This window comes from Peromyscus maniculatus, chromosome 2 (genome assembly GCF_049852395.1).
Source record: "Peromyscus maniculatus bairdii isolate BWxNUB_F1_BW_parent chromosome 2, HU_Pman_BW_mat_3.1, whole genome shotgun sequence".
NCBI classification, from domain to species: domain Eukaryota; kingdom Metazoa; phylum Chordata; class Mammalia; order Rodentia; family Cricetidae; genus Peromyscus; species Peromyscus maniculatus.
Genome location: NC_134853.1, coordinates 39,989,288 through 40,011,118, shown reverse-complemented (window position 1 = coordinate 40,011,118; position 21,831 = coordinate 39,989,288). Strand labels below are relative to the sequence as shown.

At 39.5% G+C, this 21,831-nt stretch overlaps 2 protein-coding genes and 1 pseudogene across 10 annotated transcripts in view; all 3 read right to left on the bottom strand.

Annotated features, from left to right (window-relative positions):
* Atp6v1h (ATPase H+ transporting V1 subunit H) overlaps positions 1–1,113 on the bottom strand; it is a 111,289-nt gene extending 110,176 nt beyond the window's left edge. For 2 of the 9 annotated variants that reach the window (XR_013049016.1, XM_076563986.1), the window contains exon 1: positions 505–787. The gene's annotated coding sequence lies outside the window, so the exon portion shown is untranslated. Of the gene's footprint in view, positions 1–504; positions 788–938 lie in introns of those variants that run through there. The other 7 variants (XR_013049014.1, XR_013049017.1, XR_013049015.1 and 4 more) reach the window with 7 other exon arrangements.
* On the bottom strand, positions 652–16,676 carry LOC143271732 (uncharacterized; the record flags this gene model as incomplete). The annotated part of the gene is made up of 2 exons (XM_076563595.1): positions 652–1,228; positions 15,952–16,676. Coding segments are annotated over 2 exons (1,302 nt in total), but the record flags the coding sequence as incomplete, so codon positions are not given.
* Positions 16,677–16,679: 3 nt separating this feature from the next.
* LOC143266835 (heterogeneous nuclear ribonucleoprotein Q pseudogene) lies at positions 16,680–17,561 on the bottom strand (annotated as a pseudogene).
* Positions 17,562–21,831: the final 4,270 nt, after the last annotated feature.

Here is a 21,831-nt window from a genome sequence, read left to right as displayed (position 1 = left end):
AAAAACAGAAGAGCAGGCATTACATTTTAACTACTAGTATTAATATAATCATATTAATTTCATTTAATTTAAATATTAAAGATCCTAAGACTGTACAACATTAACATATCTCAAATCTTGTTCACAGTCCCATAAAAGGGCTTTCTATTGGCTTTTTCTTTTCTAGGGAAGAGCTTTTAATTATTAGCCTTAATGTACAGTGAGACTTTTTAAATGACTAAGAGACTGACAGCAAATTTGGAATTAAATGGAATATTAAATAAGACTCTTTGACCACCTTTGGTGAAATCAAACCCAGTGCTTTGAATATGCTAATAGCGACCAAAAAATCCACTACTTGAAATCTATTAAATCACGTTCCATTCTCTTCTACAGAAAATACTATTAAATATAGATAAAGGCCCAATTATGGTATTTTATTGGCATCTATTATGCTTCATGTCTAGTCTAACAAGAAAAATGTACAATAATGAGCTTTTAAAAAATCCTCAGTCATCAACTTACAGATAAAAACTTACACCTCTTTTTACCACGATAGAAAAGCCTGGCATCCCATTCCCAAAATTTATGTTCTTGCCCACAACCATAAGGAAGTAAAAATCACACCCAAATTCTACTCCGCGTTCCCACTCTGCTTAGTCAGGGTGGAACTTAAATTTCTCTATGTGGGAACGTGCTGCCTAAACAAGCAGGGTCGGCGCAGGCTGCGGGTCCCGGGCAAAACCGGCTGGGTCCGGAGGGGCTGGCGCCCGGGGGCACCGAGGGCCCCGCGCCCGCCCCCGCGCCCGCTCGCTCGCCCCCGCCCGCCCCCGCGCTCGCCCCCGCCCCCGCGCCCACCCCAGTTTTCCCTCCGGGATGGCCGTGCGGTTCTGCGGACCCCGGCCCGCAGGGAAAGCAGCCGGCCCTCCGGAGCCGGGGAGGGGCCCAGGCGGCCTCACCTGGACCGCGGCGGGACGCGAGGGCCGGCCGGGCGGGCGGGCGGGCGCCGGTCGAGCTCCGAGGCGGGGCGGCCGCGGCAGGCAGACCGCAGGAGACGTTGTTCCTCACCGAGGAAGCCGGAACAGCTGCGAAGTGACAGCAGCGTCGGGCACGTGAGCGCAGGCACGTGACCGCAGCGGAGGGCGGAAGCCGACAGGGCCCAAAACAGCTGGGAGCGCGCTCAGGCAGCCCTGTGCAGCCCACTTTGCTGGGTGTTCCAGACGCCCTGAGCCCTCGGCCCCCAAAAATCCTAACATCAGTCTTCAGAGAAGTTTAATTTACGACCTCTGAGCTTGGAGTTTGTTGAATTGACCATCTCAGTGAACCTGGCACTCATACTCAGGGTTTAAGTAAAAAACTGACTCTGAAAAATGAGTCATACCCAGGGTTCCAGAAGTCTATCTAACTTCAGTTTCTCTCGGCTTGTGGTGTTGTATCTCACAATTTGTCCTCAGCCCAAGTTTTCTCCCAGGAAGGCCTGAACTGCCCTCTGTCTTCAGGTTACACGAAGTATATATAATAGCGTTTGGAGAGGGGTAAAAGCACGCAAAGGAATGTAAAAAATTACCAGTATATTTCTACTTTAAAAAAAAGTTAAAGTCAAGTTTTAAAAATCCATCACAAGCCAAAATCATACATGGCTATAAAGAATAATAGTGTAGAAGATTATATTGATTTTCTATCAATACTGAAACAAATTACCACAATTTGGGTGGCTTAAAGCAAGCATAAATTCATCATCTTATAGTGTGTGGGTCAGAAGTCCAGAAGAATAGGTCTCTCCCTGCAGAACAGCTTTAGGCTGGAATGAGTTTATACTACAGGCTCAGGAAAGTCTGCTCTCCTACCCTCTCCAGTTCCCAAAGGCTCATGAGTCCTTTTCTCAGTGTTCGAAGTCACGGTCACCATGTCTGCCCTTCTCTGACCACAGCTCAAAGAGGTATCCAAGTTTCACCTGAGTAATCCAAGCAACTCTCCTGATCCTTAACCGATTCACTTCTTCATCCTGTGATTCCATTTGCCAAGTAAGTTGATATTTTCACAGGTTCACTAGGTTAGAACACGGGCCCATTATTCTGTCAGAAATTAGATGGAAGGATACACCCTAATTTAATGTAAATTGCTGAATAACGATGCAAAAGGGCCCATATCTTATACCTTACATAATATGCCTTATTTTTCTGAAGGAAAAATTTTATCTTTGTTTTTAGCCATATTGGGAGTTGAACACAGGACTTCCTTGTGTGAGGCAAGCACTCTACAAGCTACTGTATCCCCTACCAGAAGTAGAACAATGTTACCTTTTAAAATGGGGGATATAGGACCATGCAAAGGGCTCAGCTGGTAAACAATGGGTTTTACCACCAAACCCAACCATTGAGTTCAACTCCCAGACCCACAAAATGAAAGGTGATAGCAGGCTCTCTGAGAGTTGTCCTCTGAGCTCCATTCACTCAATACTCAGCTAGCATGCCCACACCCACTCACAAGAAGTACATAAATAAAACTTTAATGCAATTTTTTAACTGAGTAGTGAAGGCTTCATGCCTGTAATCCTGACACCTGGGCAAAAAGAGAAAAATTGGCAGGTGGAAGCCAGCCTGGGCTTCACAACATGAACCCTCTCAAAGAAACAAACAAATAGCAAGTGCTTATAAGATAATCCTTATACTGCTTACTTGAAACTTGACTGATATTGTGAATTAAGTCCCTTTTTCAAGAAGGATGTCTAGAGATTGAAACAATGGCAAACACTCATTCTACCACTGAGCTACACCCCTAGCCCAAAGGAAATACAAAAACTATAGCCTGCACTGAAGATTTGCTTACCAAGAAAATACTAGAATTGACCCAATAACCACTTAGTAAAATAACTCACTGATAGCAAGCCTACAGGTTTCAAAGCGGTTTGCATTAACTGTCTTGAAAATCCAGGACATGTTTTAGAGGTTCTCAGAGTGGGGGACCTAGCCCTCAAGGTTGAAACTGGGACTTTGGGAGTTGCTACTACAGTAGTGACAGAGCGCTACCGATACTTGATACCCAGAGACCACTGATGGTAAGTGGAAAGCATGTCACAGCACACCACGTAGAAGATTATTCCCGGCCTCCAATGTCAGCATTAAGCCTGGGAGAAAAGCAAGTCAGTAACTCTTTTCATCTATCATTACAAATAAGAAAGCAAATTATAAACTGTGCAGGGAACATGGCCTTGCTATTACAAAATCACATCATTATGAAGTTCAGCCTAGAACTTCCAAACGTATCTACCCAAATTTTCAGTGTACGCACTCCATAACCCAACAGTCAGACCCTCAGTTTTCCCTTCTATGGAATCATTAGCATCAGTGTGTGAATATGAATATATAGGAATTCCAGTGCAATTTTTTGTTTTGTTTTATTGAAATAAAATAAATTTTTTTATAAAATATGTTCCGATTCAGTTTCCCCTCTCCCACATCGTCCCTGATCCTCCCCACTCATACAAATTCACATCCTTTCTTGCTCTATCTCATTAGGAAACAAAAGGAATTTAATAATAATAATAATATACTAATGATAAAATACAAACAAACCACCAGGCAGTGGTAGTGCATGCCTTTAATCCCAGCACTCGGGAGGCAGAGGCAGGTGGATCTCTGTGAGTTCGAGGCCAGCCTGGGCTACACAGTGAGTTCCAGGAAAGGCACAAAGCTACACAGAGAAACCCTATCTCAAAAAACTAAAAAAAAAAAAAAAAAAAAAAAAAAAAAAAAAAAACCTGATAGGATAAAAACAAATAAACCAACAGAGAAAAAAGAAAGGAAACAAAGAAAAATCACAAGAAACAAGAGATACAGAGAACACCCAGAAATCCAATAAGGACAAAGAAAAAAAAAGAGAGACCATAACATATAAGCAAAAGACCTGTAGGGGAAAAAATACACAGACAACGCATTATGAGAAAAATAGAGTCAAAAAATACCATTGAGTTCATTTTGTGTTGACCATCTGCTGCTGGGCATGGGGCCTGACCTGAAGTGTGATTTGTATACCCTGTAGGACTCCATTGAAGAAAATTATTTTTTCCTTTGTGAGTAGTAATGAATTGGAGAAAGTTTCTGGGTTAGGGATGGAACCTTATATCTGCTCCCCCTCTTATCACTGGAACCCCATCTGGCTTAGGCCTGTGCATGCTGCCACAGTCTCTGTGAGTTCATATGTACATCAGTCCTCTTGAGACTAGAAGGCCTTGTTTCTTTGGCGTCTTCTACCCACACTGGGTCTTGCAATATTTCTGCCTCCTTTTCTGCAGTTCCCCGAGCCCTGAGTCCTGAAGGGAAAGAAGTGATGTAGGAACTGAATGTTCCAAGGTCTCCTACTCTCTACTTTGTCCAGTTGTGGGTCTCTGTCTTAGCTAGGGTTTCTCTTGCTGTGACAAAACACCATGACCAGAAAGATAGTTGGGGAGGAAAGAGTTTACTCCTACAACTTTTGTACCACTGTAGTAGCAGCATATTTTGCAGACAGCTGTTGTGTGACAACACTTTTGGGGAGAAGATATTACACACATGTCTACTCATCCCAGATATGGAGCCCATGACGGATGAAAGCATGGATACCACCAAAGTTCGACTTAGTGAATCGATGGGTGTTACTGGGGTTACTGAAGGAATATGGGTGAGGGATTACTTATAGGAGCAGAAATGACTCACAAACAGCTGCATCACCAAAGCCCATCTGTAATGAGATCTGGTACCCTCTTCTGACCTGCAGTCATACATGCTATATACATAATAAATAAATAAATCTTTTAAAAAAAGACATCAAAGTCCACCTCCACAGTGACACACTTCCTCCAACAAGGCCACACCTCCTCATAGTGCCACTCCCTGTGGCCAAGCATTCAAACACATGAGTCTACGGGGGGCCATTTCTATTCAAACCACCACACTTCCCTCCCCCTCCAACCTCAATTGGTCTTCCCATTCCAATCTCCCCCAACCCCACCCATCCATATATTTTATTTCACCTTCCGAGGGAGAGTCTTCCCTCCCTTCTAGTCCCTTATAGTAAGTATACCTAACCTATGTGGCTATATGAATTGTAGCCTGCTTATTGAAAACTTAACAGCTAGCATCCACATATAATTGCATACATACCATATTTATCTTTTGGGTCTGGGTTACCTTACACAGGATGATTTTTTTTCTAGCACCATCCATTCACATGCAAACTTCATGAATTATTTTTTAAATAGCTGAGTAATATCCATTGTGTAAATATACCACATTTTCTTTTTCATCTGTTAAGGTGCATCTATGTTGTTTGAAATTTCTGTCTATTATGAATAATGCAACAATAAATATGGTTGAGCAAGTTTCTCTATAGTAGACTTTACGGCCCTTTGAGTATATGTGCAAGGGTGGCATAGTTGGATCTTGATGTAGATTCATTCCTGGCTCCCAGGGGACAGACACACTGATTTCCTTGGTGGCCGATGTGCGCTTCTGCGAGGACTGGATAAGTATTCCCTAACCCACATCTTTGTCAATGTAAGTTGTCATTTGTTTTATTGATAGTGACCATTCTGATGAGTGTAAGATGAAATTTTAAAGTAGTTTTGATTTGCAGTTCCCTGGTGATGAAAGATGTTGACCATTTCTTTGTTTCTCAGCCATCTGAATTTCCTTTCTTGAGAATTCTGTTTAGATCTGTACCGCATTTTTTAATTTGTAAATATTTTTATTTATTTATTTGCTTATTTTACATCCCTACCAAAGTTTCCTCTCCCTCCTTTCCTCCCAGTCCCTCCCTGCCAGCCTTCCTTTTGCCTCCCCACCCCCATCTACTCCTGCTTCTATTCAGAAAAGGACAGGTTTCCCATGTATATCAACAAAACATGACATATCAAGTTGTTATAAGACTAAGCACCTTGCATTGTGTCAAGGCTGGGTTAGGCAACCCAGTGTACCACATTTTTAATTGGGTTATTTGTTTTCTTAATGTCTAGGTTTTTTGGTTTTTTGTTTTGTTTTTAGTTCTTTATAAATTTGAAATATTAGTCCTCTATTGGATGTATAGTTAGTGAAAATATTTTCCCATTCTGTAGCCTGCTGCTTTGTCTAAATGATTTTGTCCTTTGCCTTACAGAAGCTTTTCAGTTTCATGAGGTCCCTTTTATTAATTGTTGATCTTAGTGCCTGCACTATTGGCGTTCTGTTCAGCAAGTCTTCTCCTAGGCCAATGAGTTTAAGGCTATTCCCCACTTTCTCTTCTATCAGGTTCAGTGTACCAAGTTTTATGTTGAGATCTTTGACCCATTTGGAGTTTGAGTTTAATGCAGGATGATAAGTATGGGTCTATTTGCATTCTTCTACATGCAGACATCCAGTTTGACCAGCACCATTTGTTGAAGATGCTGTCTTTTTTTTTTTTTTTTCAGTGTTTATTTCTGGCTTCTTTATCAAAAATTAGCTGTCCATAGGTGTTTGGATTTATGTCTGGGTCTTCAATTTAATTCTATTGATCAACATGTTTGTTTTTATGACAATGCCATGTATTTTTTATTACTATGGCTCTGTAGTACAATTTCAAATTGGAGATGGTGATAACTTCAGCAACTCTTTTATTATTCTCTATTTTTTTCCTCTCCTGGGTTTTTTTTGTTTCCATATTAAGCTAAAAATTTTCCTTTCAATTTCTGTGAATAGCTGTGTTAGACTTTTGATGGAGATTGTATTGAATCTGTAGATTGCTTTTAGGAGATTGGCCATTTTCACTATAATTATGTTTTTTATAATAGCAAAGCAAAAATATGAAACAATCTGCAATGGTAAACTTTAGTTGTCATGATAAAATACCGTGAACTAGGCAGCATCACCAACAAGCAAAAATATGTTTCTCAAGCAATCCCATTACTGCAACCCCATTACTTGGGAGGCTGAGGCAGGAGGATCTCCAATCCCAGACTATCCTGATCTACACAGTGAGATCCTGAGGTGTGTTTTGCATTTTTTGCTTTGTTTTGTTTGTTGTTTTGTTTCTGTTTTTAAAAGGAGGGAGGAAATATGTTAATTTCTCAAAAATCTGGAAGCTCTGAAGTCCAAAATTAAATTGAATTCCTGGTTCTGACTTCCCTTTGCAACCTACAAGGTGAGGAGGGAACAGCAGCTCCCTCTGTCTTTTATGATGAGAATTGGTTATTCTGCTGGATCAAGTCTTCCCCTTTTTCAAAACATCATTTAAGTTTAAATACATGCACAGAGGCCCAAATGCACTCACATTAGGGGTTGGAAATTCAACACATGGGCTGAGGAAGAGAGAAAGCAGTACAGTATCATGCACTGACAACCAACAGCAGGAACTCAAACAAATTTAGATTAATGCTGAAGCTGGACACGAAAGGGCAGGAATGCTGTGTTAAATGAACCAAGCAGGCTCATACACTACATCTACAATCACATAGCTTTTTGCTTAACTCAGCATTTAATGTGGGTATTTATGTGTACACACTACTATAAAATATAGAATGATATCCATCAGAATTTTTACTTCTTTTTACAGTGCTAGACTTTAAAAAGTAGAGCTCCATCTCTGTGGTGATATTGTGTTCCCCAATATATTGTGTACCCTAATAAACTTATCTGGGGTCAGAAAACAGAACAGCCACTAGATATAGAGGCCAGAAAATGGTCACACACACACACACACACACACACACACACACACACACACACACACACACACACACCTTTAATCCTAACATTACAAAGACAGAGATCCGTCTGGATCTCTGAGTTCAAAGCCACACTGGAAACAGCCAGGCATGGTGACACATGCCTTTAATCCCAGGAAGTGATGGCAGAAAGCAGAAAAGTATATCAGGTGTGAGAACCAGGAACTAGGGCCTGGTTAAGCTTTTAGGTTTTTAGTAGCAGTTCAGCTGAGATCCATCTGGATGAGGACACAGAGGTTTCCAGTCTGAGGAAACAAGATCAGCTGAGGAACTGGCAAGGTGAGGTGACTGTGGCTTGTTCTGCTTCCCTGATCTTCCAGCATTCACCCCAATATCTGGCTTCAGGTTTGATTTTATTAATAAGACCTTTTAAGATTCCTGCTATGCAACTCCAGCCTTTTAGAATGTGTCTTTACATGGATTAACTTGGGGGAATAAAATGTAATCTCCTTATATTCACTTCTACTTTAAATACTTTATATAATTCCATGCATTTTCATCAGCAAGGATTACTTTCATTTTCTGTGGTTTTTATTTATTCTTTGATGTATATATATTTTGATCATATCCATCCTCCATTCCCTCTTCTATCCCCCTTTCACAACCTTCGGAAGGCTTTTTTACCACATGTCCATCCTACTTTTGTAGATGTAACCAATCGTATTATTAAAATAAGAAACACAGAGCCAAGGTAAAAGAGAAAAGCCGAGAGGTCAGAGCTCAGAGATAAAATCTTACCTCCTGCAGTACTCCTAGCTTCCCCGAGAGAGGGAGGTACTTCCTGTGTCCCTGTTTAAATAATCTTTCTGTTCTGCCTTCTCATTGGTTGTAAACCCAACCACATGACTGCCTCATCACTGCCTGTAAGTACCGCCCTCCAGGTCTTAAAGGCATATGTCTCCAATACTGGCTGTATCCCTGAACACACAGAAATCTACCTAGCTCTTCTAACCACCATGCTCTTACTATGGCTCTAATAGCTCTGACCCCAGGGCAACTTTATTTATTAACATAAAATTAAAATAACATTTCAGTACAAATAAAATATCACCACATTTCCCCTTTTCTATTTTAATAAAAAGAAAAAAGGCAAAAGGTTATAACTAACAAAAGAAAAACTATATACAAAAGTACAATAACTATATACAATATATACAAGTAACAAATACCTAAACGATGTCTAGTCCATTTGTATTTGACAAATCAGAGAAAATAATTCCCTTATCTATCCTATTTTAGTAAGTCCAAAATGTATCTAATTCACTTTCTATCCTAATTAATCTTCAACTATAACTAACTAATCTTCAACTCCCTCAGAAACCCAAGAAGGAAATAATATTAGCTAACAAAAATAAAAACAGGAAGTGCACAAAAGCAACTTCCAAAAATTTTGTGAGTCGACAGAAACAGCCAGCTGCCTGGACAGTCACCTGAGGTTTCTCTGCAGTGTTGGGGCATCATCTTCAGCCTATAGGCTTAGCGTATCTGACAGACTCATTTGTGAAGTAGGTTGTACACAAGGTCAACAGTTCAACCTCACACTGGGTGAGAGCAGTCCATGTACCAGAAACACCTGAATTCTACTAGTGTCATGTCATGATTCAGGATTTTAAATTCTGGAAATTGTTGATGGTTTTTGAATCCAGCTGTCCATTCTTCTTGGCTGTGTATATATGGCTTCATCTAAGCATGCCCTTCTCCACATCCCTCTATTAAATGCCAGTCTACTATTGAGAGGCGTGAGCTTTCAGTTGCTGTTCCATTGCACAACAGAAGCCATCGGCCCACTGCCTGTTCAGCTGCCTTCAAAGAAAAGGGCACCGTACCTTTTCCAGATTGTGAAGGCCACTTCAGGGATGGTGCCATATTGTCCTGGCCTCAGAAGATGCCGTCTGATAAAGCCATAACCACACTTGTTTTGGCAGGAATCGGTAGTCCTTTGTTTCGTGTTCTGTCTGTCCATTTTGTCCTGTTGATACGAGGATACTTTGTTGTCCAGTGGCTAACTTTTGCCACAATGAAAATTAACTCCATATGCAGTTTCTTCAATGCCCATATTTTCTCTGAAGTAGATTGGTACTGCCAGGAGCTGACATGTCTCAAAAAAGAAAAATTTCTAAGTTATTAAAACATTTTAAATGCCATATTCTGTAGATCTCTGAAGGGTTTGAAGATGACCTGTCTAAAATACATCTGCTCAATTTTTAAAACATATCTAATATGACTACAATTTCTATTGTAATGTCTAACTACTAACTTTCATTTCTTTATATCCTAATAGTTGGTAATAATGTAAAGTATTTAAAACTAGTAATTGTCTTTTTCTTTTCTTTTTCTTTTTTTTTTTTTAAACAAGAACCTTAAATCTAATCTCCTTTGCTTAGCCTTTTTCCTAACCCTTGACAACTTGTAACCTACCCCCCTAAATAATGAAAATTATCCCAGACCCAAAACCCATTAAAAGAACCAAAAAACCACCCGCCCCACACCACTTCTTTGGCAATGTGGGTGTCATATTCTTAAAATTGCTTCCTGCTGGGTATGGGCGAAGTTATCTTTATCCTGAAAGAAAAATTTAGGTTAATTGTCAAATTCTAGGAAAGGTAACTATATCCTTCATTATTACCCAGTCTATGTATAAAGCCAAAGTTCAGGGTTTATCTCAAGTCCTTATTCAAGTAGTCTTTGAGACTGGATCATCTCAGCTAGTCATCTCAAAATTGCTCTGAGCACCTTGTAGTTCAAAGCTGATCTGTAGATGATGTTTGTCAGTTTAGTGATATTATTATTGTCCACGTGGAATTGTTGTTGTTGTTGTTGTTGTGGGGCCCTATCTTCTTTCCGGAGACTTCAGTTGATGTTAGGCCTGGCCGTGATTTCCTGCAGAAAACTGATAAGAGACTCGAACACAAAGACATATATATGCAGCTAATTGAAGCCTTTTTTCTAGAATTAGTTAGTACTCTATATAACCATTCATATCTTAACAAAGTTTAAAATGTATATATATATATATATCAATCTTGTCAATTTTGATATAAAATTTATACTTTAAGAAAAGTTTAAAGAATCAGAATAGAATCAAAGAGTTGAGATTAGTAATAGAATAGTCCCTTAATTAATTTGGCTTTTGTCCTGTCCCATAGCAGAAAATGGCTCTTTCTGGCATGATACAGGGAGTTTGCATTTTCCTTTTAACAACATGCTTGAGTTTAAAGAAGGAGAGAGCCATTCTCCAACTCCAAAGTCAGCTTTAAATTTTAATTGAACTGGGACTATTAGAAAACCAATAGTGTTAAATCTTTAGAGAAAAGCAGAAACAAACATTTAAGAAGACATAAAAATTTTCAGATAATATATACCCATATGCCATATACTCCCATATACTCTGTTTCCTGGGATAGATGATTTGTCCCTTTTCTTCAGTTGTCTCATTTGTCTTGTTTCCTTCAGATTCCTTAACCTTCATTCTCCTAAAAGACAAAAACAAAAACCTTCCCCCAAGACTAATTTTGGGGATGTTCCTTTTTGGCAAGTTATTATCTGATTAAATGAAAAGGCATGTGTTACTGTACAAGTTAGTTTAAATTGGATGTTCATGCTGGTTGATGAACTATCACCTCCTCTAATTAAGAGGTTTCTCTTGTTCAAATCGAACCTTTATCAATTTTGATGGTACCCACAGCTTATCTTCTCCTGTAGAAACAAAAGCAAAACCTCGTCCCCAACGTAATATATACCCTGGTTTCCATTCTGAGGTCAGCACATCCTTAAAGTATATAGGCTGATTTAATTCTGTAGTTTTTTCTATTACCCAATGTCTCTCTGCAGCTGTTGTTCCTTTCTCATTGGCATTCAGAAAATTCAAAGTTAATAGAGCACTATGCAGTCTATTTCTGGGGGTTTTTGTTACTCCTTTCTGTTTATTTAGCATATCCTTTAGAGTTCTGTTTGACCTTTCTATAACTGCTTGACCTGTAGGATTATGTGGTATACCTGTAATATGCTTTATATTGTAATAAGCAAAAAACTGTTTCATTTTAACAGAGACATATGATGGAGCATTGTCAGTTTTGATTTGTGCAGGTATACCCATAATGGCCATAACTTCTAGCAAATGAGTGATTACAGAATCAGCTTTTTCAGAACTCAGAGCAGTTGCCCATTGAAATCCTGAATAAGTATCGATAGTGTGGTGTACATATTTCATTTTTCCAAATTCTGCAAAGTGAAACACATCCATCTGCCAGATTTCATTTCTCTGAGTACCATTTGGGTTACATCCTGCTGGTAATGGCGTTTGATTATAGAAGGAACAAGTAGGACATTTCTTTACTATTTCTTTGGCTTGTTGCCAGGTTATGGAAAAATCCTTTTTTAAACCTTTACTATTGACATGATGTTTTTTATGAAATTCTGAGGCCTCCAGCACATTTCCTATCAATAATTTATCAATCTCATCATTGCCTTGTGCTAGAGGGCCTGGCAGACCAGTATGAGATCGGATGTGAGTTATATATAAAGGATGACTCCTTTTCCTGATTGTATCTTGTAATTGAATAAATAGTGAAGTTAATTCTGAAGCATCAGGGATAAATTCTGCAGTCTCAATATGTAATACCACTCTTTCAGCATACTGAGAGTCAGTCACTATGTTGAGAGGTTCTGAAAAATCCATTAATACCAACAGAATAGCATACAATTCTGATTTTTGCACTGAATTATAAGGACTTTGTACCACTTTACTTAAATTTTCTGATTTGTAACCTGCCTTTCCTTGTTTGTTGGCATCTGTATAAAATGTACGAACTCCAGATATGGGTTTTTGCCGTACAATTCGAGGCAAGATCCAATCAGCTCTCTTTATAAAATCAATTCTGTTGCTTTTGGGATATTTGCTGTTAATTTCTCCCAAAAAATTACTGCAAGCTCTTTGCCAAGGTTCACTTTCTGTCCATAATTTTTCAATGTCCTCCTTAGTTAAAGGTACGACAATTTCTGCTGGGTCTATTCCTGCTAATTGACGAAGTCTCAATTTTCCTTTCCAAATCAAGTCAGAGATTTTTTCCCCATAAGTTTTTAATTTTTTATTTGGTTTATTTGGTAAAATATCCATTCCAATATAATATCTTCCCTCTGCATTAATATTCCAGTAGGGGAATGCCTAGAAGGTAAAATAACCAAAATGCAATCCAGCTTTGAATCAATACGATCCACGTGCCCTTCATGTACTTTCTTTTCTACCAAGGCCAATTCTTTCTCAGCTTCAGGTGATAATTCTCTTGGACTATTTAAGTCCTTGTCACCTTCTAAGGTTTTGAACAAATTAGTCAGTTCATCATTTTTTACCCCAATAATAGTTCGTAGATGAGAAATATCTCCAAATAATCTTTGAAAGTCATTAAGAGTCTGTAGTCTATCTCTCCTAATTTGCACCTTTTGGGGTCTAATTTTTTGTAGCTCTATTTTATATCCTAAATAATTAATAGAATCTCCTCTTTGTATTTTTTCAGGAGCAATTTGTAATCCCCAGCAAGGCAAAATTTTCTTTACTTCTTCAAACATTCTTTCTAAAGTATCTGCATTTGAGTCAGCTAGTAAAATATCATCCATATAATGATAAATTATAGATTTAGGAAATTTTTTACGTATCACTTCCAATGGCTGTTGTACAAAATATTGGCACAGAGTTGGGCTATTTAACATTCCCTGTGGGAGGACCCTCCATTGAAATCTTTTAACCGGTTGAGAATTATTATAAGTAGGCACTGTGAAAGCAAATCTTTCTTTGTCTTTTTCTTGTAAGGGTATTGAAAAGAAACAGTCTTTTAAATCAATAACTATGAGAGGCCATCCTTTTGGTAACAGAGTAGGCAAAGGAATTCCAGATTGTAGAGAGCCCATCGGCTGAATTACTTTGTTAATTGCTCTAAGGTCTGTTACCATTCTCCATTTACCAGATTTCTTTTTAATAACAAATACAGGAGAATTCCAAGGGCTGGTTGACTGTTCAATATGCTGAGCATTTAACTGTTCTTCTACCAGCTCTTCTAAAGCCTGGAGTTTCTCTGTTGTTAAAGGCCATTGCTGAACCCATACAGGCTTGTCTGTTAACCATTTTAAAGGTAGAGCTGTTGGTATTTTTGGAAGATTATCAGTTGTTGTGCCCTGTTCTTGTATAATATGGATGGCTGGTGACCACTCAAAATAATGCCTTCTAATATTTCTCTCAGAAACATGTGCTAGTTTATGATTTGTTTCTGAGATTGGAGGGATTTTAATCTGAGTATTCCATTGTTGCAACAAGTCTCGACCCCACAGGTTCATAGCTATGTTAGCGACATATGGTTTTAATTTTCCTCTCTGTCCTTCTGGACCTATACATTCCAGCCATCTTGCACTCTGTTTCACTCCAGATAATGTCCCAATTCCTAACAGTTGAACGTTTACCTCTTGAAGAGGCCAAGCTGGATGCCAAAATTCTGGTGCAATTATGGTAATGTCCGCACCTGTGTCTACCAGACCAGACAACAAAACACCATTTATTTTTATCGTTAATTTTGGTCTCTGTTCATTAATAGAAGTTTGCCAAAAAATTTTCTTTATGTTTTCTCCTGAATTTTCTATTCTCTCTTTTTCATCATCCTGACCAGCATGATTTATTCCAATAGTCATTTGGTTATTTAATCGCTCAGAGCAGGGATTTCCTCTACAGCTGCAGGAAAGGTCTGAACTGGTTTTGCTATGGGGGCCTGCATGAGGCCCCTCCGGGAGTTTCCCGAAAACTGAGGCAAAGGATTACCCTGTCTGTCCTTTGTTGATCTACATTCGTTGGTCCAGTGTTTTCCCTTACCACACCTTCTGCATACTCCAGAAGGAAGGGGCATTCTGTTGCCATTGTTCCTTGAAGAAACATTGCTTCTAGGAATGACCTGTTTACAGTCCCTTTTAAAATGTCCTTGCTTTCCACACCCAAAACATCTAACACTCCTCAAACCTTTTGAAATTACTTCTCCTACCCACGTATCATGCTCATCAACCTCAACATTAATTGTTTCTCTAATCCAATCTTCCAAAGGTGCAGATCTTGCCCTTAACGGCCTGATTATTCTTTTGCATGCTGCATTCGCATTCTCAAATGCCAAAGCTTCAATTATTGCCTTACTAGCTTCTGATCCTGAGACCATTCTGTTTACTGCTGAAGCCAGTCTTTCTAAAAAATCTGTGAAAGATTCTTTTGGGCCTTGCATAACCTTTGTGAATGACTCAGGTTTTTTTCCTGGTTCATCAACTCTGTCCCATGCATTCAAGGCTGCCATTCGACATAAAATTACGGTTTGAACATCATATAAACATTGTGTTTGTATTGAAGCATATTGGCCTTCTCCAATAAGCTGATCCTGACAAACTTGTATTCCTTTATCCCTCCATTGTGTTTCTACGTTTCTAGCTTCCTCCTTAAACCACGTTAGAAATTGAATTCTCTGGCTGGGTTCCAGAACAGCTTGTGCAAGGTCCCGCCAGTCCTGTGGTATAATCCTATTATATGTTGACCAAGAGTTTAACATTTGCTTTACATATGGGGAATGCATGCCATAAGATACTATTGCCTCCTTAAACCTTTTAAAATCCATCAGTTCAATTGGAGCCCAGATATTTTGTGTAGCCATTTGATCAGGCATCTGCTGTACGGTTACAGGATAAATTAAGGATGACTGTGTGAAAACAGGCTTTCTTTCTGTAACCTTATGATCCAAACTTGAACCAACTTCACTGTTAAAATTAACAGGTTTTTCTAAAGCTGTTATCCTGGCACTTAAATCGACTATCTTTTTAAATAGTAAAATGAGAATAAGCATGGTGATTAACTGCATAATTCCCATAATACTAATCTTTTCATATAGTTGTTCCATTGTCAGACTGCCTAAAATTTCAAACAAAACCCAATTTTCTTCCAATGTACACAGGAAACCCATTTTTTTTAAATGTGGAAAAAATTTGTCTTTTAAATAGTTTCCTTTATGACTTACCAAATCTGCGTAGAACAGTAGAAATCCGAGCGAATTTCAAAACAGCCACCTAGAGTCCTAGGTGTAAATCCAGAGAGAGAGAGAGAGAGAGAGAGAGAGAGAGAGAGAGAGAGAGACAGAAACAGAGAGACAGAGAGAAAGCAAGAGAGAAAGCAAAAGCGAAAGTGAAAGTGAAAGTGAAAGTGAAAGCGAAGGGGTAGCTGGCTAAAGCTTAAATCCAGCCACTTGTTCCCTCTGTTGAGACTAGTGAGTGGGTCCATCATTAAACGAAGATCCCATATAGGTCCAGCTTTCTCAAATAATGGAACAAGCTCATCCTCAAATAGATCTCTGGGGATCTTCCCCACAAATATCTCAGTGCCAACAGAAGGCTGCTGACCTGAATAAACAGAATCTGGAGGTGGTCCCCCATACTTCCTCTGTCCGGTTGTCACATCAAGTGTGTAGCCTGTTCTTTCCAAGAGTGCCTTAATCTTTGCCTCATCTGGTCCTTTACTAGAGTCCGCTACTTTGGTCCCTTGTTTCTCTCTCTGCCTGTAAGTCTTCATGACTCCACATAAAAAGGCACTTTTGTTCTGAACATGAGAGAGATCACTGTCTTTAAACTGTTGAAGTACTGCCAATGCGCCGTCTTCATTGAACTCTTTTAAAGCTTCGATAGCTCTTTCATCTAAATCACTATGTGCAACTAGCCCTGCAACGTAAATTTCATCTAGTTTTTCAGCAACTTTCTGTGGTAAACCAGCATCAAGCAATGTCTGAAAATTTTCTGAATGGATAACTGCAGAAGTAGTATCCATGGGCTCTTCAGTACCATTTCCATTAACATGTTCTGTAGCCATGTTTCCAGAGATCTCCCCGCGGGGCTGCGGCCGAGGAATCCTGTCCGACCGGGTCGGGTGGCGGGGAACGCGTGCTCGCTGCTCCCTGTGTCCGGCGCGAGTGGAGCATTACTCCACTGCAAGCTTCTGGTGTAATCCCACATAGCAAGTCAGTCTTCATTGTAACAGGTCAGGACCGGCCTCGACCCCTTTTCCCTGCCCGCGGCCTCTTTGTTGTTGGGCACCTCCTCTCGCACCACGAACGCCTCTTGCTGATCCAGGGCCTCCTCTCTGTGAATAACCGGCTCTACCACGGGGAGGAGCAGCCCCACGACCTCTGGATGGAGCAGCACCCCTTGCTCCTCTACCACCCCTTCCTCTAGCTCCAACTTGAAAATCTTCATAACCATAGTATGGATCTTCATATCCACCACGATAGTTATGGTAATCATAGCCATAATAATCATAATAATCTTCATATCCATAATAATCTGGAGGATATCCATAGCCACCTCTACCTCCACGCCCTCGACCTCTTGTTGGGGGGGGCATATGAGGTGGACCATAATAGTAGTAATCATCATACATTTGATTCTTTGCTGCTTGCCTCTGAGCTTTTCTTTCTTTCCTTTTCTGATCTGGTGGCTTAGCAAAAACAATTTCAATATTTTCTCCCTCCAAGTCTTTACCATTCATTTCTTCCATAGCCTTGACAGCACCATCTCGTTCATCAAAATGAATGAAAGCATAATCTTTTAGCTTCTTCACTCGTTCCAGTTTCCCAAACTGACTAAATGACTTTTCTAAAATTTCTTCCGTTACAGTATTGGCAAGGTTGCGTACAAACAGCACTTTTACCTTTGCCATAACTTCAGGATCAGGATCTTCTATGGGATCAGCCCATTCAACAGTTCCAACATTTCCCCAGACTTTGACTTTACCACTCATTAACCTACGCCTTGCCTGGGCAGCTGTTTTGTGATCTTCATATTCAAGAAAGCAAAAGCCTTCTTTTTTGTTTTGTTTTTTGAGACAGGGTTTCTCTGTGTAGTTTTGGTGTCTGTCCTAGATCTCACTCTGTAGACCAGGCTGGCCTTGAACTCACAGAAGTCTGCCTGGCTCTGCCTCCTGAATGCTGGGATTAAAGGCATGCGCCACTGCTGCCCGGCTTAGTTTCATGTCTTTTTTATTTTTTATAACCCACTGGACTTTTATTCTTTCTTAAATTTAATGTATTTTTAACTAAAATATGACTGCATCATCTCTATTCTTTTTTCCCATGCTCCTCAGCTTCTTCTTAAATTTGTCTTCTTTTTCTTTAATTTTTAGTAACATATATTTATGTTAACAAATTCATGTATGTGATAATTATGTAAATAGAACCTGTTGGATTCACATAGTCTAGTTTCTATGTATATGTTTTATGGTTGACCTCTTGGTATTGAATTATCAATTAGGGATCTCATCCTTGGTAAATTCCCCCCATCTGCAGTTTTTAATTGCTTGTAGCTCTTCACATTGGCATGTCAACTTTTGCCATCACTCTTCAGGTCTTGTTTAAACAGCTACTTTGTTTAAAAGTTCATGGGTCTAGCTTCCCTACCATATCTAGAAGGCACAATCTTGTAGCAAACTTTCTAGTCCTCTGGCTCTTACAATCTTTCTGCTGAGATGTTCCCTGAGCCTTGGGATCAGCTGGATCTGGGCTCCCCAAATTGCCTGTTCTCTCCATTGTGACCAATTATGGCATTCTGTAATAGTTTCTGTATGCTGCAAAAAGAAGCTTCTTTGATGAAAGCAATACTTATCTGTGGGTATGAGGAGAAGTGTTTATAACACAGCTAAGAATTATACTGGTTTAGGAAGCTGGCAGTAGTGGGCTCTTCACTAAGAACTATGACCTCACTAGCCACAGAACCCAGAGTTTAATTAGAGTTGCTTGCATGTACATGTGTGCTGGTAGCCATGTCAAAGGAGCAGCAGGTGGCAATTGACTTCAGGGTGTCAGCCCACCAGGAGGAAAATCTCTGATGGATGGATCTTGGATAGGCAATGCCCCGAGACTACAGACCCCAGAATGTCTTTTGCTTCTGCTGTGCCTTTACATGTTTGCCAGTGCCATCTTTCTCTGGTATCTGGCATGCTGTGAATGGGTGTGGGGAGATCCGCACTGCCTGTAATGTAGTGTGTTTATCTCATGGATACATCCCGTTCTACTGAGCATTTTTACCTGTGGATTATTATGAAGATGATTTCTTCCTAAACTGTACTGTCTAAATGATAATAATAATGTTAGTTTAAGAGAGTTTTGATGATTAAAATATAAACAAGGAAGTGTCACACTACTATAACACATGAGTTTCTATTGAGAAGCCATACAGATTGTGGCTTAGATTAATGATTAAGAAAAACAATTGAGTCCCAGTAGCCCAGCTATCTTAAATTTGTTTAACTTTAATGTTGGGAGATGTGTTCACAGGTTTTGGAGCTCATCATAGCTGAAACCAAGCCTTAAAATAACTTCAGGTTAGATCAGATGCTTTGATAATAGTTTTAAGATGAAAAACCCCAGAAAACAATCTTAAGTTCACAAGGACACATAACTGAGTTATACATTCATTAGGTTAGAGTCAAGAATACAAGCAACCCAATTATCATTAGCCTAGGTGCCTTTCTTGCTAGGATTGGTTGATGATCAAAAGTGATGATTAATTCCTTATACCCATTTCTGCCCTCAATCTCCTGATGTAAGAAACTATTGATGAGTGGGTATGCACCCCAAAGATTTAAAGTAGAGCTGACTGATTCTTTTTCATATATAAAAGTTAAGGTTTGTGATTCCTTTAAGATTCCTTATAAGATTACCTTTCAAGATACGTAATAAAGTAATTGGCCCATTCTTTGTAATGGCAAAATGCAGTCTGCCAGTAAAAGACATGACTAAGAAAACTATCTGGCTTGCCTATGTGGTTAATCTATAACAAGTTGCTTGGATATGAATGTATGTGGGTTCTTGGGATAATTTGTTTTTCACCTGTAATATGTAAAATGTTTAAACATGTAAAGGATATGAAAAACATGCTAGTTTTTACTTGTATTCATTGTAATCATTCACTTGAAAAACATAATGTAATCACATTGTAATTCTTATATTGCCTGAAAAGCTTTGTTGGGGTATATAAGCTGCAAGAGAAAGAATAGAGATAGAGAAAAAGAGAGTTAAAATGGACTAGAAGGAAAACATCAAGAATGAGAGTTTAAATGAGTTAGAAGGAAAACATCAAGAATGAAAGAAGGAAATCACCAGGAAAATAAAGAATAGAGAATGCCAAAGAAGAATAAAGAAAAGGTCTGAAGGAAACCATCAAGAGAGTGTGTGATTGTCTTTTCTCCTAACTCTCTCAGATAAAAAAAAAGAGTTGCAGTATATGCTGATGCTGTGGATTTCCTTTTGAGCCCTGGACTGTATGGAGGCTGGTCCCCCAGGCAGCGATGCATGTGTATGTGTATGGGGTTATTTAGTGAATCATAGGCATCTTACCAGTGGCTATACCCCTGAAAGAATCACCCCCCAGCCCCCAGCAGCCATTAACTGTCAATAGCTTCCAAGCTGGGGGGGGGGCGCATGCATCCATCTCCATCCGTGCTAGAATGTTGAAAGGCTTCATCTCATGTAGGTCTTACGCAGTTAAGCACAGCTGCTATGATTTCATGAATCCAACAGCCATGTCCTGTGCAGAAACTAGAATTTCACAACACTCCACTTTATCCTGTCTCTTGCATTCTTTGTACCCTCCCTCTTCCGTAATATCCTCTAAGCCTTGGATGAGAAAGGACTGTTGATATAAGTCCCATTTAGTACTGAGCACACAACCATCACTTGTTCTCAGTACTTTGACCTGTCATGGGTCTCTGCAGTAACCACTGCCCACTTCTACAAAAGCTTCTCTGACCAAGGTTGAGAGTAGCACTGATCTATGTGTGTAAACATACGTATTTAGAATATGGTTTGACAACATGCCCATTTAACAAAACCATATGACCTCCTTAGCCATTGGCTTTTGGCCAGTCAGATATAAATTTGCTCTGATAGGTTGAGCCTCAGATCCAATCAGAAAGTACTTACCTGTATAACATTCATGCCATTACTTTAATAGTGAATGTGGAGCATGTGTGTGTGTGTGTGTATGTTTACATACCAGTGTGTGCATATGTGTGCTTGGGTGCATGTACAGGTGGGGGCCAGACGTCAGCCTTGGGTGTCATTCCTCAGAGACATACCTCTCGGGTGTTTCATGTTTTTCACTATGACCTGGGGCTTCCTGATTATGCTAGACTACCTTTAGCAGTGAGCCCCAAGTCCTCCTGTCTCTGCCTCCCCAGTATTAGAATTACAGGCATGTGCTGCTACATCTAGCTTTTTACTTGGGTGCTGGAATCAAACTCAGTTCCTTATGCTTCTGTAAGCACGCTACAGACTTAGCTATTTTCCCAGCCCCATGTGTTGCTCTTAACTGTCAAAACTAAAGTTGGGACTCAGCAATAAAGACATCTGGACCTGGAATCTGCCTTGTAAGAAAATTTTTACAATTTCCATTTTCTATATAGATATAAAGTTATTCAGGTAATTTATTTCCCCTTAACTTAACATTGATAGTTTGCATCTTTAGAGAAATTTATCCATTTCACCTAATTACTTAACTTACTAGTATGAAGTCGTTCATAATATTTACCTGTTATTAATCTGATATCTATAAAATTAGTACTGAGATTGTCTTTTTCATTCCAGATATTAATAATTAGTACTATGTTTCCCTCTCTCTCTCTCTCTCTCTCTCTCTCTCTCTCTCTCTCTCTCTCTCTCTCTTCTCTCTCTCTCTCTCTCTCTCTCTCTCTCTCTCTCTCTCTCTCTCTCTCTGTGTGTGTGTGTGTGTGTGTGTGTGTGTGTGTGTATCTGTTACTATCTTTGTCTCTTTAAAGCTAAGGACCAAACCCACAACCTAGATACTGACCAGAGGTTTTATTGAATTTTTTTTCTATTTCAGACAGACTTTTTTCTTCATTGATTGCTGTTTGTTATTGTTGTTTTTTATCTTATTTCATTGATTGCCCCTAAGTTCTCCCCTAAGAGCTGAGTCCTGAGCCTCACACATGGTGGGCTCACATCCTACTCCTGAGCCATCCCCAGCTCACTGTTAGTACCTTCCTTGAAATTACCTGTAACATGAATTGCTAAAGGGTCTTATTAATAATTTAAAAAATACCCTGAGCCAGATATTGGGGT